Source organism: Numenius arquata, chromosome 6 (assembly GCF_964106895.1).
Source record: "Numenius arquata chromosome 6, bNumArq3.hap1.1, whole genome shotgun sequence".
NCBI classification, from domain to species: Eukaryota; Metazoa; Chordata; class Aves; order Charadriiformes; family Scolopacidae; genus Numenius; species Numenius arquata.
Window position 1 is genome coordinate 1,401,519 of NC_133581.1, and position 17,015 is coordinate 1,418,533.

General features: G+C 66.7%; 1 protein-coding gene across 1 annotated transcript; it reads right to left on the reverse strand.

The window, feature by feature from the left end:
• Positions 1–181: 181 nt before the first annotated feature.
• On the reverse strand, positions 182–14,200 carry LOC141465304 (antigen WC1.1-like). The gene is given in 26 exon segments (XM_074148656.1): positions 182–297; positions 474–614; positions 918–1,001; positions 1,174–1,269; positions 1,383–1,526; positions 1,633–1,980; positions 2,085–2,393; positions 2,472–2,837; positions 2,983–3,294; positions 3,375–3,677; positions 3,758–4,075; positions 4,167–4,484; positions 4,571–4,641; positions 9,692–9,803; positions 9,978–10,118; positions 10,422–10,505; positions 10,678–10,773; positions 10,887–11,030; positions 11,138–11,485; positions 11,590–11,976; positions 12,166–12,408; positions 12,554–12,871; positions 12,951–13,253; positions 13,334–13,651; positions 13,745–14,062; positions 14,149–14,200. Coding segments are annotated over 26 exon segments (5,790 nt in total).
• Between the last annotated feature and the right edge of the window lie 2,815 nt (positions 14,201–17,015).

Sequence of the window (17,015 nt, forward strand, 5' to 3'; positions counted from 1 at the left end):
TGAAGTAATAAAAAAAAAAAACCCTCCGCTGGGGACATGGGAGCTGTTTTGCCGCTGTGCCGTGGTCCTGGGCAGGGAGAGGTGACCTCCTCTGTGGGCAGGGCCACCCCTTTGTGGGGACAGAGCCCCACCACCCTGCAGGCGTGTCCCCAGGGACTCCCGCGCTGTGGCCCGGGCGTCCTCACAGCGATGTCCCCAGGGTGCTGATGCCCACGTCGTCATAGTTGGTGTCCCCCGGGGGCTCTGCCGGGGGGTCCCTTGTGGCTCCTTGGGGACTTGGCGGAGGTGAGCTCCCACCTTAAGGGACACCAAAGGCCAGTCCCTTTTGGGGGCTGCTTCGTGTCCCTCCTGCCACACCCTGGCGGGGGTCTTGCCCCCATGCATGGGCCACCTTCTCCCTGCCCGCCGCCAGAACCAAGCCCCCCGCCCCGGGGTGGCTCTGCAGGGGACAGGGGGGCCGTGGCCCCTCTTACCTGTGGGTGGGACACAGCTCCAGCTCCTCCGTGCCACCCCTTCGGAGATGTCCCCAGTGCTGGCAGCGGGGGGCTCTTCCAGCACGGCCGCAGCATCATCGTAGCCGTTGGGGGGGCCATGCTCGGGCTGGGCAGGGGAGTCTGGGACAGGCACGGGGGTGGATGGGGGTGAACCGGGGGCTCTGGCAGGGGGTCTGACTGTGCCACTCCCCCCTCCAGCCATGCCACCGGGGGTGTCCTGGTGGCTCTGGGGCTGCAGGGTCTCAGCCAGAGCTGCAGCAGGGATTAATGACCAGGGAAAGGATGTTTTGCTGTACGCTAATGAGTGGCAGCAGAGCTGGGCGAGGCAGGGTTGGGGGGTCCATGTCCCCTTGGCTCCCCAGTGCCTGGCCGTGTCCCCTCTCCCCAGGGCTCCCCACGGGGTTGCTGCCCCTCTGCCCCTACCTGAGGCTGCCTTGGGGTCGTTCTCCTCCTCGCTGTCCCCGGTGTAATACGGCAGCTTTGTCCCCGACCCCTCCAATGGGGAGCCTGGCGGGGGGAGGACGGGGTGTCAGGGGGTGGCCGGAGCCGGCACCGAGGGCAGCCACGGCCCCTCACCGCAGACCGGGGCCACAGTAGGACCAGGGACACCCCCACACCATGGGGACGAGCCTCCCCCTTCTTCAGGGACAACCACCGGGCATGGGGGGGCTGCACCGACCTGGGCGACTGGGCACCTCCTGGTACTCGGGTGTCACGGTGTAGTCCAGCTCCTCGTAGATGGCATCAGAGATGGCGTCTGTGACTCTGCCAGGGCCTGAGATGACCCACAGCGCTCAGCCGGGGCGGTGGCACCGTGGGTAGCACCGGGGTCGAGCCGCCCCATGGTGGGGAGCCCCGGGACCCCCAAACCCTCCTGCTGGGACCCACCTCGGCACCGAGCGCGGGCACGGCACGTCTGCACGGCCAGGGCGCCCAGGGCCAGGCACAGCAGGGTCCCCAGGACCACGCACAGGACCGTGGGCACCGGCACCGGCCTCGATGTTGCCGCCACCGTGGTGCTGCTGGGGACATCTGCGGGGACACCACCAGGGGGTGTGATGGGGAGGAGCTCGCCAGCCCGGCGCGGGGGGGTTGCCGGCACGGGCAGAGCTACCTGTGCAAGTGGCACCCTCCGGGCAGCTGCTCCCTGGGGACGGGGTGGGCGTCCCGCTGTCCCCATCACAAGTGATGTGGGCGTCCCCATCGGGGCTGCAAGCCTGCAGGTGCCAGGGTGCCGAGGGGCAGCGCCAGAGCGAGCGGGTCCCCTTCTCGCAGCCCACCCAGGCCAGCCAGGCAGGGGACGGCGACGGGGACGGGGCGGCCACCAGACTCCCCCTGGCCCCGCAGCCCAGCTGCTCACAGACGGCGTTGGCCGTGTCGGGGCTGGTGCCCCTGGCACACACGCGGCCCCACGTCCCGTTGTAGAACACCTCCAGGTGCCCGCTGCAGCGGCCTCTGCCACGCACCAGCCGCAGGGAGCGATGCTCTGCAAGGGGGTACAGGGGGGGTGAGCGGGGTGTCATGGCATGGATGGGCCAGGAACCCACCAGGGGGGATGGTCCCCATGGTCTGCGGGTGCAGGGCACTGACCTGAGCAGATGGCACTCGCCCCGCCACCGTGACGGCAGCCGTGCCGTGCCAGAGACGGGCAATCCCAGAGAGACGCCTCGCTCCCGGCACAGCCACCGGCATCCGGCCATGGTGGCCCCGTGCCGGGACCGAAGCCATCGGAGCCGAGTGCCTCCAGCGCCGTTCCGCAGCCCAGCTGGCGGCAGACGACGGTGGCATCCGGGAGGTCCCAGTTTTCCTGGCAGACGGTGGACCAGGTGCCCTCGACGTAGACCTCCACCCTCCCGGCGCAGTGCCCGGAGCCACCGGCCAGTCTCACACGCCGGCTGCCTGCGGGGCATGGAGGGGACCGAGATGGGGTGGCCGCTCGGGGTGCTGGCACCCCTGGACCCTTCCCGGGTCACTCACCTGAGCAGATGATGGCCACCTCCTTGGGGCTGCGGGTCAGGGTGGTGGCCACCTCCCCGGGGCTGCCGGTCGGGGTGCTGGCCACCTCCTCGGTTGGGGTTGTGGCTGGCCCCGAGATGTTGCACTGGGCCAGGTTCTCCTCGGTGCCGTCACACCGCAGCCCCAGCAGCGCCGCGGTGCCCAAGCCTGGCACAGTGTAGACCTTCTCCGGCACGCCGCAGCCCAGCTGCCGGCACACCACGGTGGCACCCTGCGCGTCCCACAGCCTTGCCGGCACGCTGGCCCAGGCACCGGGGCTTGTGGCAACCTCCAGCCGCCCGTCGCACCGGCTCTCCCCCTCCACCAGCTGCAGGGGCTCGGCGACACCTACAACATCCCCGGCGGAGCCGTGGGGACAAAGCAGGGCCCTGGATCAGCCTTCCCTTCACCCCAAAATGGCCCTGCTTCCTCCGCTCCCCACTTTTGGGGTGTCCCAAAAGTCCCCTTAAGGCTTTTTACCGGCCATACCGACCTGAGCAGTTGACGGCGGCAGCGTTGCCGGGGGGGCAGGGGGGCTCCCCCAACACCACCGTGGGGCACTCGCCCGGGTGCCGCTCGCTCCCATCGCAGCCGAAGGCGTCCGGCCACAGCGGCCCGTCCCCGCCGCCGAAGGAGCCTCCCGGTGGCACGGTGGCGGTGCCGCAGCCGAGGTGGTGGCAGAGGACGTGGGCGTCGGGCAGGTCCCAACCGGTGGCGCAGAGGGACCCCCACGTCCCCCCGGCCTCCACCTCCACCCTCCCGGCGCAGCCCGAGCCGTTGCCCGCCAGACGGAAACCGGTGTAGGCTGCGGCAAAAAGAGCGTTGGGGTGGGGGGACGGCGCGGGGATCCCCCCAGCACCCTCCCCGGTGTCCCCAAGTGCTTACGGGAGCAGATGATGGTGGCGTGGCCGGAGCAGACCTGGCCACGGGCCGGCCGGCGGGCGCAGGAGGCGAGGAGGGGCTCGGTGCCGGTGCAGTTGAACCCCCCCTCCCATAACGGCCCCGTTCCAGCCTCAAAGCGGCCGCTGCCGGGGATGGCCAGCGCCTCGCCGCAGCCCAGCGCCCGGCAGACCACCTGGGCCACCTTCATGTCCACGTCGTCCTGGCAAACGCCCACCCAGGCTTGGCCACGCCGCACCTCCAGCCGCCCGGCACAGGCACCGGGGCCACCGACCAGCCGGGCAAACCCTACCAGCAGAGGAAACGGGGGTGACCGGTGCGGGGAACGTGCCGGGACCGGCGTGTCCCCACCATCGCCCGGCTTCTACCTTGGCAGACGACAGAGGTGTCGTAGTCGTGAGGCAATACGTAGGGTCCCCAGCCGCGAATCTCGCAGTCCCAGAGGGTGGTCTCGGTCCCCTTGCAGTCAATCAGTACCAGGCTGACGGGGCCGTCCCCTTGGCCGAAGCGCTCAGCAGCGTTGTAGGCGCCGGCGGCCGAGCCACAGCCCACATGCTGGCACACCACCTCGGCGTCCTCCATGTCCCAGTAGTCATCTGCCACCGTGCCCCAGCGTCCCTGCAGCTTCACCTCCACCCTCCCGGCACAGGGACCCCTGCCGGCCGCCAGCCGCAGCTCCATCGCGTCTGCACCGGGGGCAGGCACGGCTTCAGCATGGCCGGGGGACACCCCGGCACACGGCGGGTGTCCCGGCACGGCCATTTGCCCCCTCCTCACCTCTGCAGGTCACCCCAGCGTCCCACCTGTGGCCGCAGAAGTGCTGACCCCAGCCCAAGTGGTAACACTCCTCCAGCTTCTTCTCGGTGCCCCGGCAGAAGGGCTGGAGCCAGATCTGGCCGGTGGCCTCCCCGAACGGGGCGAAGACAGATGCCCTGGCCACCGAGCCGCAGCCCAGTTGCCGGCACACCACGGTGGCCCAGTTGGCATCCCAGTCGTAGTCATACATGCAGACGGAGCCCCACTCGCCGTTGTGCTTCACCTCCACCCGCCCGGCACAGCGCCCGCCGCCCCCCACCAGCCGCAGCTCCCCGGTGCCTGCTGCAAAGGAGGGTGCTCAGGGCTGGGGGGGGTTAATGGGGCAGGTGTCTGTGCCCCACGGCCGCCCCCCACCCGCCACTCACCCCCGCAGAGCCGCACGCACAAGAGCAGCCCCAACACCCCGATGGGCACCATCCTGCCGTCCCGGACCCCCCTTCCCCAACACCAAGACGTGGGGCGGGTGATATATAGGCAGCCCCGAAACCGGGAGCCAATGGAGGGGGGCGGCGGCAGCGTCTGTGCCATTATCAGGGGGTGATCTCCCCGCCGGTGGGGCCCCGTCCTCCAATAACCTGCTCCGTGCCCAAATATGAGGCTCGGCTCCGCTTCTGGCGTCACACACCTCGCCACGGCACGTCGGCGCCCGGATGTGTCCCGGGGTGGGAGGGGGGGAGCCAGCCCCCACCCAGGGCACCTGCAGCCACCACGGGGTGCGTGGGCCCTTCCTGCCCCTGTCCCCCCCCCCACCGTGGGTGTGACCCCGTTACGGGATCACCCTCACCCTTCAAGTGCTCAATCCCAACGGCGACAGGATTCACCCCAAAACCTACCAAAGCCATGGCATGTGACAAACCCCAAAGGCCCCAGCATGCTGGGGGACACGTCCCCCTCCCGGGGGGGGGATGCCTGGAGACCCCAGGGGGAGACACTGAGGTGAAAGCAGCCCCCCGGCTGCCGGCGCTGCCTGCAGGTGGCACGTCCCTGGCGCCTCGTGAAGGCTGGCAGCACATGGCGGTGCCACCACGCTGCCGGCAGCTGTGTCCCCGGGGCAGGAAGGAGGTGGTTTTTTCGTCCCCATCACCCCCCCCACCCCCGGCCTCGGCGGGGACACGGCGTCGGCATCGAACCGCCCGTGGCTCCCCGGCCACCTGTGGCCCTACCGATAACGTCGTGCTCAACCACAGCCGCATCTGCCCGCGGTGATGCTGCTGATGGAGGGGGGAGTACGACAACACAGGACACGGAGCCAACACTGGGAAGTGGCAGGGGGGACACAGGGACAACACCCACCTGGCTCAGCCGGGACCGAGCACCCCCCAAAAACGGTGGGCGTGGGGGGTAGAAAGGAGCAGGAGCTCCCTCGAGGTCCCGGTTGCCTTTGAGGATGATGACGGGGCCGAGCCACCCACGGCGGAGGGACCTGGTGGGATCCTTCAGTGCCGAGCGGCGCGGATGGCCGTGGCCTGGCCGGGATTGGTGGGACAGGGAGCGGGGCAAGGTGACGGGGAGGGAAGGCAGGGGTGTGCGTTGAAAAGCTGCAGCTCTGCAAGCCCAGGCAAAGCCACCACAAAGCACAGAAACGGCCACAAATTTTGACCTCTCCTGGTTAATGAGGTGCAGAGGCAGGGACAACCCGCAGGACCTCCAGCAGTTCCTGGGCAAGCTCTGCTCCTTGGCCACCGAGGGCACCTGGAAGCACAAGGTCCTCTTCGAGGAGAAGGAAATCAAGGACCGTGGCTTGGACCAGCCACAACTCCTCCCCCTCTTCCTCAACGAGAAGATCTCCAAGAAAGGCGTAGGCCATGGGAACGTCTACAGCTTCACCCACCTGCACCTCCAGGAGTTTTTTGCGGCAATGTTTTACGTTCTGGAGGAGGATGAGGAGATGGTTGGTGACTCGGGGGCTCTCACAAAGGACGTAAATATGTTATTCGAAAGCTACAGCGAGTCCAGGAAGGATTTGAACTTAACAGCGCGGTTCCTCTTTGGTCTGCTAAGCCAAAAATCAATAGAGTACCTGGATGAAAGCATCGGGTGCAGAATTTCACCCCGAGCCAGGGAAGATACGCTGAAGTGGCTTCAGGGGAGGCACAGGGACATCTCCCAGCCCGGCCAACCGCTGAAGGTTACGCAGTTGGACACTTTCCACTTTTTCATCGAGATGAACGACAAAAGCTTTGCGCAAAGTGCGTTGGGTCGTTTCACCGATGTAGACCTGCAGGACATCAAGTTGTCCCTCTACGACCAAATGGCTCTTTCCTTCTGCATCAGGCAGTGGGACGGGCTGGGCTGCGTCACCCTCCAGGGATGCTCCTTCCAGCAGCAGGAGACCAGGGACGAGGTGACCACGTCGGTGCCTCGGTAAGTCCTGCCCTTTTCTGCCCTAGTGACCCAAAATCACAAAGATTTCTCCTCCAACCCAACGGATGGCTTTTAAAGGCACTTTAGCTCTTTCCACCCAAAGAGCAGCTTGTGATTGGCTGTGGGTGTGTGTGGTCCCTCCATGCTGATTGGCCATGGATTGGTATGGTCCCTCCATGCTAATTGGCCAAGATATGGGTGGGTGGGTGGAGCCCTTCCAAGCTGATTGGTCCTATGGTAGGGTGGGTGTGGTCCCTCTATGCTGATTGACCATATGGTAAGGTAGGTATGGTCCTTCCATGCTGATTGGCCATATGGTGGGTGGGTGTGGACCCTCCATGCTAATTGGCCCTGCAGTGGGTGGATGGGGCTGCGGTCCCTCCATGCTGATTGGCTGTGCTAAGAGTAGGTCTGGTCCTTCCATGCTGATTGGTCAGGTGGTGGGTGGGTGTGGACCCTCCATGCCGATTGGCTGGGTAGCAGGGGGAATGGGGTGGGCAGCCAAGGCAGCTGTGACGACCTGGTCCGTTCCCTGCGGTGTGATGACTTGGTCTGTTCTCTGCGTCCCTCCCCGCAGGCTGCCGTGGTGCGGGTTGTCCGAGAGCTGCTATGCCGAGCTGGCGGAGCTACTGGCCCAACACCCCACCCTGGCCCGGCTGGAGCTGGGCGATGGCACACTGGGTGACGGCAGCGTGCACCTGCTCTGCGAGGGGCTGCAGCAGCCTGGCTGCCGCCTGTGTGTCCTGCGGTGAGTGACCCCAGGCATCCCCCCAGGCATCCATCTGGAACCTCTGGGCATCCCCCTGGCATCCCATGGGCACAACCACGGTCATCTCCCAGGTGGCCAAACCCCCAGGGTGGAGCACAGAGCCTTTTGGAGACCCCAAAAAGTCCCTCTGGGGTGGCATCAGCCCTCTATCCCACTCTCCCAGGGTGAAGAGCTCAAAAGCAGTGGCACCAGGGTGGTGACCATCACCGCGGGTGTCTTGGGCTGGCTCTGAGGGTCTTTCCCACGGGTCTCCGGCAGGCTGTGGTACTCCCGCTTGACCAGCGCCTGCTGCGAGGACCTTGCCACCGTGCCTGGAGGAGCTGGATCTGTCCTTCAGCAAGGGGCTGCGCGATGCCGGCGTGCATTTGCTGTGCGCGGGGCTCCAGCGCCGCAACTGCCAGCTGCAGACCCTGCAGTAAGGGGCCGGGGGGGCCGGCCGGTGTCCCCTCCTTCCCACCCGGAGCAGCTCATCAAGCAGCGGGTCAAACCCCGTGTCCCTCTTTGTCTCCACAGGCTGGGGAGCTGCCGGCTGACGGGCGCCTGCTGCCGAGCCCTGGCCGCTCGGCTGGTGGAGAGTCCCCATCTCACCTGCCTGGACCTGAGCGACAACGAGCTGGGAGCCGACGGTGTCCTGCAGCTCTGCCAGCAGCTCCGGCATCCCGCCTGCCCGCTGCAGACCCTGGGGTAAAGTGCCTGGCACGTCCCTTCTCCTTCCCCAGCATCCCTGTGCTGGCACCCCGGGGTGGGATGCTGCCAGGCAGGGAGGGTGATACCAGCGTCCTGGTGCCCAGGAGAGCAGAGGGTGGGTTTTCATAGAATCACAGAATGGTTTGGGTTGGAAGGGACCTTAAAGCCCATCCAGTGCCACCCCCTGCCCTGGGCAGGGACACCTCCCACCACACCAGGTTGCTCCAAGCCCCCTCCAACCTGGCCTTGAACCCCTCCAGGGATGGGGCAGCCACAGCTTCTCTGGGCAACCTGGGCCAGGCTCTCACCACCCTCACAGCAAAGAACTTCTTCCCCACATCTCAGCTCAATCTCCCCTCTTCCAGTGTCAAACCCTTCCCTCTCCTCCTATGGCTCCCCTCCCTGATCCAGAGTCCCTCCCCAGCTTTCCTGGAGCCCCTTGAGGGACTGGAAGGGGCTCCAAGGTCTCCCCGGAGCCTTCTCTTCTCCAGGCTGAACCACTCCAACTCTCTGAGCCTGTCCTCACAGCAGAGGGGCTCCAGCCCTCCCAGCATCTCCGTGGCCTCCTCTGGCCCCGCTCCAAGAGGTCCATGTCCTTCTGCTGTTGTTGGCCCCACAGCTGGAGGCAGCACTGGGGGAGGTCTCCCCAGAGCGGAGCAGAGGGACAGAATCCCCCCTCGACCCTGCTGGCCACGCTGCTGGGGATGCAGCCCGGGATGCGGGGGGCTTTCTGGCCTGCCAGCGCATAGGTTGAGCTTCTCATCCACAAACATCCCCAAGTTCCCCTCGGGGCTGCTCTCCCCCCGGCTTCATTCCACTGCATGGATGGATTTTAACAGCTCTTCTCCTTTTTTTCCCCTCCATTTAAAGCCTGAGCACGTCGGGGTTGAGTGAGGCAGCGCTGCAGGAGCTGGACACCCTGAGGACACTGAAGCCCCACCTGAAGATTGGGTACCTCCTGGAGCAGGAGGTGCCGCAGGCGGGGGCCATGGCCCGGCTGCCGTTCCACCGGGGGGTCCTGCCGGGCGCGGGGGACAGGAAGGGGCTCCCCTCCTTTAGGAGAGCCCCTCGAAACAACCGGAGCCAGTTCTAGCCCCATTTTTGGTGCTGCTGAAGGCCGCGGCGAAGCCTCCCTGGGTCTCATCCTGCCCCACACTTGGGGGGTTAGGGGGGATCTTGCCTGCATCTGCTGGGGGTCAGGGCAGGGCTGGTCTGGCTCCTTCCCTCTCCTGCTTTCCCCGTGGTGGGAATAGTTCTGGGCGATTGCCGATGGCAAATAAAGGCCCCGGGGCCAGTCCCCTGGCTCTGCCCCGTCCTCCCCCTGTCCCGCCGTCCCCAGGGATGTCCCTGGGGGTCCAGCTCCTGCCCCACGTCCCCGCGGGATGGCAGAGGTACCCGGCAGTGAGGTGCCAGCCCTGGAAGCGAGTGTCCACCCAGTCTGGGGTTTTAATAGAAAAACAAAAAAAGGATAAATTCACAATGAAGTAATAAAAAAAAAAAACCCCTCCGCTGGGGACATGGGAGCTGTTTTGCCGCTGTGCCGTGGTCATGGGCAGGGAGAGGTGACCTCCTCTGTGGGCAGGGCCACCCCTTTGTGGGGACAGAGCCCCATCACCCTGCAGGCGTGTCCCCAGGGACTCCCGTGCTGTGGCCCGGGTGTCCTCACAGCGATGTCCCCAGGGTGCTGATGCCCACGTCGTCATAGTTGGTGTCCCCCGGGGGCTCTGCCGGGGGGTCCCTTGTGGCTCCGTGGGGACTTGGCGGGGGTGAGCTCCCACCTTAAGGGACACCAAAGGCCAGTCCCTTTTGGGGGCTGCTTCGTGTCCCTCCTGCCACACCCTGGTGGGGGTCTTGCCCCCATGCATGGGCCACCTTCTCCCTGCCTGCTGCCAGAACCAAGCCCCCCCCAGAGGTGGCTCTGCAGGGGACAGGGGGGCCGTGGCCCCTCTTACCTGTGGGTGGGACACAGCTCCAGCTCCTCCGTGCCACCCCCTCGGAGATGTCCCCAGTGCCGGCAGCGGGGGGCTCTTCCAGCACGGCCGCAGCATCATCGTAGCCGTTAAGGGGGCCGTGCTCGGGCTGGGCAGGGGAGTCTGGGACAGGCACGGGGGTGGATGGGGGTGAACCGGGGGCTCTGGCAGGGGGTCTGACTGTGCCACGCCCACCTCCAGCCACGCCACCGGGGGTGTCCTGGTGGCTCTGGGGCTGCAGGGTCTCAGCCAGAGCTGCAGCAGGGATTAATGACCAGGGAAAGGATGTTTTGCTGTACGCTAATGAGTGGCAGCAGAGCTGGGCGAGGCGGGGTTGGGGGGTCCATGTCCCCTTGGCTCCCCAGTGCCTGGCCGTGTCCCCTCTCCCCAGGGCTCCCCACAGGGTTGCTGCCCCTCTGCCCCTACCTGAGGCTGCCTTGGGGTCGTTCTCCTCCTCGCTGTCCCCGGTGTAATACGGCAGCTTTGTCCCCGACCCCTCCAATGGGGAGCCTGGCGGGGGGAGGACGGGGTGTCAGGGGGTGGCCGGAGCCGGCACCGAGGGCAGCCACGGCCCCTCACCGCAGACCGGGGCCACGGTAGCACCAGGGACACCCCCACACCATGGGGACGAGCCTCCCCCTTCTTCAGGGACAACCACCGGGCATGGGGGGGCTGCACCGACCTGGGCGACTGGGCACCTCCTGGTACTCAGGTGTCACGGTGTAGTCCAGCTCCTCGTAGATGGCATCAGAGATGGCGTCTGTGACTCTGCCAGGGCCTGAGATGACCCGCAGCGCTCAGCCGGGGCGGTGGCACCGTGGGTAGCACCGGGGTCGAGCTGCCCCATGGTGGGGAGCCCCGGGACCCCCAAACCCTCCTGCTGGGACCCACCTCGGCACCGAGCGCGGGCACGGCACGTCTGCACGGCCAGGGCGCCCAGGGCCAGGCACAGCAGGGTCCCCAGGACCACGCACAGGACCGTGGGCACCGGCACTGGCCTCGATGTTGCCGCCACCGTGGTGCTGCTGGGGACATCTGCGGGGACATCACCAGGGGGTGTGATGGCGGGGACCCCAGCCAGCCCGGCGTGGGGGGGCTGCCGGCACGGGCAGAGCTACCTGTGCAAGTGGCACCCTCCGGGCAGCTGCTCCCTGGGGACGGGGTGGGCGTCCCGCTGTCCCCATCACAAGCAACGTGGGCGTCCCCATCGGGGCTGCAAGCCTGCAGGTGCCAGGGTGCCGAGGGGCAGCGCCAGAGCGAGCGGGTCCCCTTCTCGCAGCCCACCCAGGCCAGCCAGGCGGGGGACGGCGACGGGGACGGGGCGGCCACCAGACTCCCCCTGGCCCCGCAGCCCAGCTGCTCACAGACGGCGGTGGACGTGTCGGGGCTGGTGCCCCTGGCACACACGCGGCCCCACGTCCCGTTGTAGAACACCTCCAGGTGCCCGCTGCAGCGGCCTCTGCCACCCACCAGCCGCAGGGAGCGATGCTCTGCAAGGGGGTACAGGGGGGATGAGGGGGGTGTCATGGCACGGATGGGCCAGGAACCCCCCAGGGGGGATGGTCCCCATGGTCTGGGGGTGCAGGGCACTGACCTGAGCAGATGGCACTCGCCCCGCCACCGCGACGGCAGCCGTGCCGTGCCAGAGACGGGCAATCCCAGAGAGACGCCTCGCTCCCGGCACAGCCACCGGCATCCGGCCATGGTGGCCCCGTGCCGGGACCGAAGCCATCGGAGCCGAGTGCCTCCAGCGCCGTTCCGCAGCCCAGCTGGCGGCAGACGACGGTGGCATCTGGGAGGTCCCAATTTTCCTGGCAGACAGTGGACCAGGTGCCCTTGACGTAGACCTCCACCCTCCCGGCGCAGTGCCCGGAGCCACCGGCCAGTCTCACCCGCCGGCTGCCTGTGGGGCATGGAGGGGACCGAGATGGGGTGGCCGCTCGGGGTGCTGGCACCCCCGGACCCTTCCCGGGTCACTCACCTGAGCAGATGATGGCCACCTCCTCGGGGCTGCCGGTCAGGGTCGTGGCCACTTCCTCGGGGCTGCCGGTCGGGGTGGTGCCCACCTCGCCAGGGCTGCCGGTCGGGGTGGTGGCCACTTCCCCGGGGCTGCCGGTCGGGGTGCTGGCCACCTCCTCGGTCGGGGTTGTGGCTGGCCCCGAGATGTTGCACTGGGCCAGGTTCTCCTCGGTGCCGTCACACCACAGCCCCGGCAGCGCCACAGTGCCCAAGGCCGGCACAGCGTAGACCTTCTCCGGCACGCCGCAGCCCAGCTGCCGACACACCACGGTGGCACCCTGCGCGTCCCACAGCCCTGCCGGCACGCTGGCCCAGGCACCGGGGCTTGTGGCAACCTCCAGCCGCCCGTCGCACCGGCTCTCCCCCTCCACCAGCCGCAGGGGCTCGGCGACACCTACAACATCCCCGGCGGAGCCGTGGGGGCACGGCAGGGCCCTGGATCAGCCTTCCCTTCACCCCAAAATGGTCCTGCTTCCTCTGCTCCCCACTTTTGGGGTGTCCCAAAAGTCCCCTTAAGGCTTTTTACCGGCCATACCGACCTGAGCAGTTGACAGCGGCAGCGTGGCCGGAGGGGCAGGGGGGCTCCCCCAGCACCACCGTGGGGCACTCGCCCGGGTGCCGCTCACTCCCATCGCAGCCAAAGGCATCCGGCCGCAGCGGCCCGTCCCCGCCGCCGAAGGAGCCTCCCGGTGGCACGGTGGCGGCGGAGGGGCCGCAGCCGAGGTGGTGGCAGAGGACATGGGCGTCGGGCAGGTCCCAACCGGTGGCGCAGAGGGACCCCCACGTCCCACCGGCCTCCACCTCCACCCTCCCAGCACAGCCCGAGCCGTTGCCCGCCAGACGGAAACCGGTGTAGGCTGCGGCAAAAAGGTCGTTGGGGTGGGGGGACGGCACGGGGACCCCCCAGCACCCTCCCCGGTGTCCCCAAGTGCTTACGGGAGCAGATGATGGTGGCGTGGCCGGAGCAGACCTGGCCACGGGCTGGCCGGCGGGCGCAGGAGGCGAGGAGGGGCTCGGTGCCGGTGCAGTTGAACCCCCCCTCCCATAACGGCCCCGTTCCAGCCTCAAAGCGGCCGCTGCCGGGGACGGCCAGCGCCTCGCCGCAGCCCAGCGCCCGGCAGACCACCTGGGCCATCTTGATGTCCACGTCGTCCTGGCAAACGCCCACCCAGGCTTGGCCACGCCGCACCTCCAGCCGCCCGGCACAGGCACCGGGGCCACCGACCAGCCGGGCAAACCCTACCGGCAGAGGAAACGGGGGTGACCGGTGCGGGGAACGTGCCGGGACCGGTGTGTCCCCACCATCGCCCGGCTCCTACCTTGGCAGACGACGGAGACGTCGAAGACGTGAAGAAATACGTAGGGTCCCCAGCCGCGGATCTCGCAGTCCCAGAGGGTGGTCTCGGTCCCCTTGCAGTCAATCACTGCCAGGCTGATGGGGCCGTCCCCTTGGCCGAAGCGCTCGGCAGCGGCGTAGGCGCCGGCGGCCGAGCCACAGCCCAGCTGCTGGCACACCACCTCGGCGTCCTCCATGTCCCAGTCAGCATCCGCCACCGTGCCCCAGCGTCCCTGCAGCTTCACCTCCACCCTCCCGGCACAGGGACCCTCGCCGGCCGCCAGCCGCAGCTCCACCGCGTCTGCACCGGGGGCACCGGCACGGCTTCAGCATGGCTGGGGGACACCCCGGCACACAGCGGGTGTCCCGGCACAGCCATTTGCCCCCTCCTCACCTGTGCAGGTCACCCCAACGTCCCACTTGTGGCTGCAGAAGTTCTGTCCCCAGCCCAATTGGGGAGACTCCTCCAGCTTCTTCTCGGTGCCCCGGCAGAAGGGCTGGAGCCAGATCCGGCCGGTGGCCTCCCCAAACGGAGCGAAGACGGACGCCCTGGCCACCGAGCCGCAGCCCACTTGCCGGCACACCACGGTGGCCCAGTTGGCGTCCAAGTCGAAGTCATACGTGCAGACGGAGCCCCACTCGCCGTTGTGCTTCACCTCCACCCGCCCGGCGCAGCGCCCGCCGCCCCCCACCAGCCGCAGCTCCCCCGTGCCTGCGGCAAAGGAGGGTGCTCAGGGCTGGGAGGGCTGAGGGGGGCAGGTGTCTGTGCCCCACGGCTGCCCCCCACCCACCACTCACCCCCGCAGAGCCGCACGCACAAGAGCAGCCCCAACACCCCGATGGGCACCATCCTGCCGTCCCGGACCTCCCCTCCCCAACCCTGAGTGTGGGGCGGGTGATATATAAGCAGCCCCGAAACCGGGAGCCAATGGAGGGGGGTGGCATCAGCGTCTGTGCCGTTATCGGGGGGTGATCTCCCCGCCAGCGGGGGCCCCATCCTCCAATAACCTGCTCCATGCCCAAATATGAGCCTCAGCTCCGCTTCTGGCGTCACACACCTCGCCACGGCGCGTCGGCGCCCGGATGTGTCCCGGGGTGGGAGGGGGGGAGCCAGCCCCCACCCAGGGCACCTGCAGCCACCACGGGGTGCGTGGGCCCTTCCCGCCCCTGTCCCCCCCCCCCACCGTGGGGGTGACCCCGTTATGGGATCACCCTCACCCTTCAAGTGCTCAACCCCAACGGCGACAGGATTCACCCCATAACCTACCAAAGCCGTGGCACGTGACAAACCCCAAAGGCCCCAGCATGCTGGGGGACACGTCCCCCTCCCGGGGGGAGGATGTCTGGAGACCCCAGGGGGGGACACTGAGGTGGAAGCAGCCCCCCGGCTGCCGGCGCTGCCTGCAGGTGGCACGTCCCCGGCGCCTCGTGAAGGCTGGCAGCACATGGCGGTGCCACCACGCTGCTGCCGGCAGCTGTGTCCCCGGGGCAGGAAGGAGGTGGTTTTTTCGTCCCCGTCCCCCGCCCCCCCCCCAACCCCCAGCCTCGGTGGGGACATGGCGTCGGCATCGAACCGCCCGTGGCTCCCCGGCCACCTGCGGCCCTACCGATAACGCCTTGCTCAACCACAGCCGCATCTGCCCGCGGTGACGCCACTGATGGGGGGGGAGTACGACAACACAGGACACGGAGCCAACACCGGGAAGTGGCGGGGGGGGACGGGGACGACACCCACCTGGCTCAGCTGGGACCGAGCACCCCCCAAAAACGGTGGGCGCGGGGGGTGGAAAGGAGCAGGAGCTCCCTCGAGGTCCCGGTTGCCTTTGAGGACTAGGACGGGGCCGAGCCACCCACGGCAGAGGGACCTGGTGGGATCCTTCGGTGCCGAGTGGCACGGATTCATAGATTCATAGATTCATAGATTGGTCCAGGCCGGAAGGGACCTCCAAAGGTCATCTAGTCCGACCTCCCCGCAGTCAGCAGGGACACCCCCAACTAGACCAGGTTGCCCAGGGCCTCGTCGAGCTTCACCTTGAATATCTCAAGGGAAGGGGCCTCAACCACCTCCCTGGGCAACCTGTTCCAGTGTTCCACCACCCTCATGGTAAAGAATTTTTTCCTAATATCCAATCTAAATCTCCCCTTCTCCAACTTAAAACCACTGCCCCTCGTCCTGTCACTGCAGGCCTTTGTAAACAGACCCTCCCCAGCCTTCCTGTAGGCCCCCCTCAGGTACTGGAAGGCCGCTATGAGGTCTCCCCGGAGCCTCCTTTTCTCCAAGCTAAACAACCCCAGCTCCCTCAGTCTGTCCTCATAGGAGAGGTGCTCCAGCCCCCTGATCATTTTGGTGGCCCTCCTCTGGACCCGCTCCATCAGGTCCATGTCATGGACGTGGCCTGGCCGGGATTGGTGGGACACGGAGCGGGGCAAGGTGAAAGGGGGGCGGGAGGTGGGGGGTTGGTGTTGAAAAGATGCAGCTCTGCAAGCCCAGGCAAAGCCACCACAAAGCACAGAAACGGCCACAAATTTTTACCTCTCCCGGTTAATGAGGTGCAGAGGCAGGGACAACCCACAGGACCTCCAGCAGTTCCTGGGCAAGCTCTGCTCCTTGGCCGCCGAGGGCATCTGGGAAGCACAAGGTCCTCTTCGAGGAGAAGGAAATCAAGGACCGTGGCTTGGACCAGCCACAACTCCTCCCCCTCTTCCTCAGTGAGAAGATCTCCAAGAAAGGCGTAGGCCACGGGAACGTCTACAGCTTCAGCCACCTGCACCTCCAGGAGTTTTTTGCGGCAATGTTTTACGTTCTGGAGGAGGATGAGGAGATGGTTGGTGACTCGGGGGCCCTCACGAAGGACGTAAATATGTTATTAGAAAGCTACAGCGAGTCCAGGAAGGATTTGAACTTAACGGCGCGGTTCCTCTTTGGTCTGCTAAGCCAAAAATCAATAGAGTACCTGGATGAAAGCATCGGGTGCAGAATTTCACCCCGAGCCAGGGAAGATACGCTGAAGTGGCTTCAGGGGAGGCACAGGGACATCTCCCAGCCTGGCCAAGCGCTGAAGGTTACGCAGTTGGACACTTTCCACTTTTTGTTCGAGATGAACGACAAAAGCTTTGCGCAAAGTGCGTTGGGTCGTTTCACCGATGTAGACCTGCAGGACATCAAGTTGTCCCTCTACGACCAAATGGCTCTTTCCTTCTGCATCAGGCAGTGGGACGGGCTGGGCTGTGTCACCCTCCGGGGATGCTCCTTCCACCAGCAGGAGACCAGGGACGAGGTGGCCACGTCGGTGCCTCGGTAAGTCCTGCCCTTTTCTGCCCTAGTGACCCAAAATCACAAAGATTTCTCCTCCAACCCAACGGATGGTTTTTAAAGGCATTTTAGCTCTTTCCACCCAAAGAGCAGCTTGTCCCTTCCCTGGGGGTTTAATTCCTCAGCGGAGGATTAAACAGTTTCGTGGGGAGAATAAGGATCACGCAGGCTCCTCCATCCACTGCCTGTGGTGGGATTGATGGAGATGGAGCATCTCAGCTCAACCTCCCCAGCCCAAAAGGTCTCCTCCACGCCCATGTTCAGCTTCACGTCCCCCTTCTCACATCCAAGGGGAGATCCCCGCTGCTGACATTTGCTCATGGTCCTTCACATCTCCAAAGCCAGGGAGGTC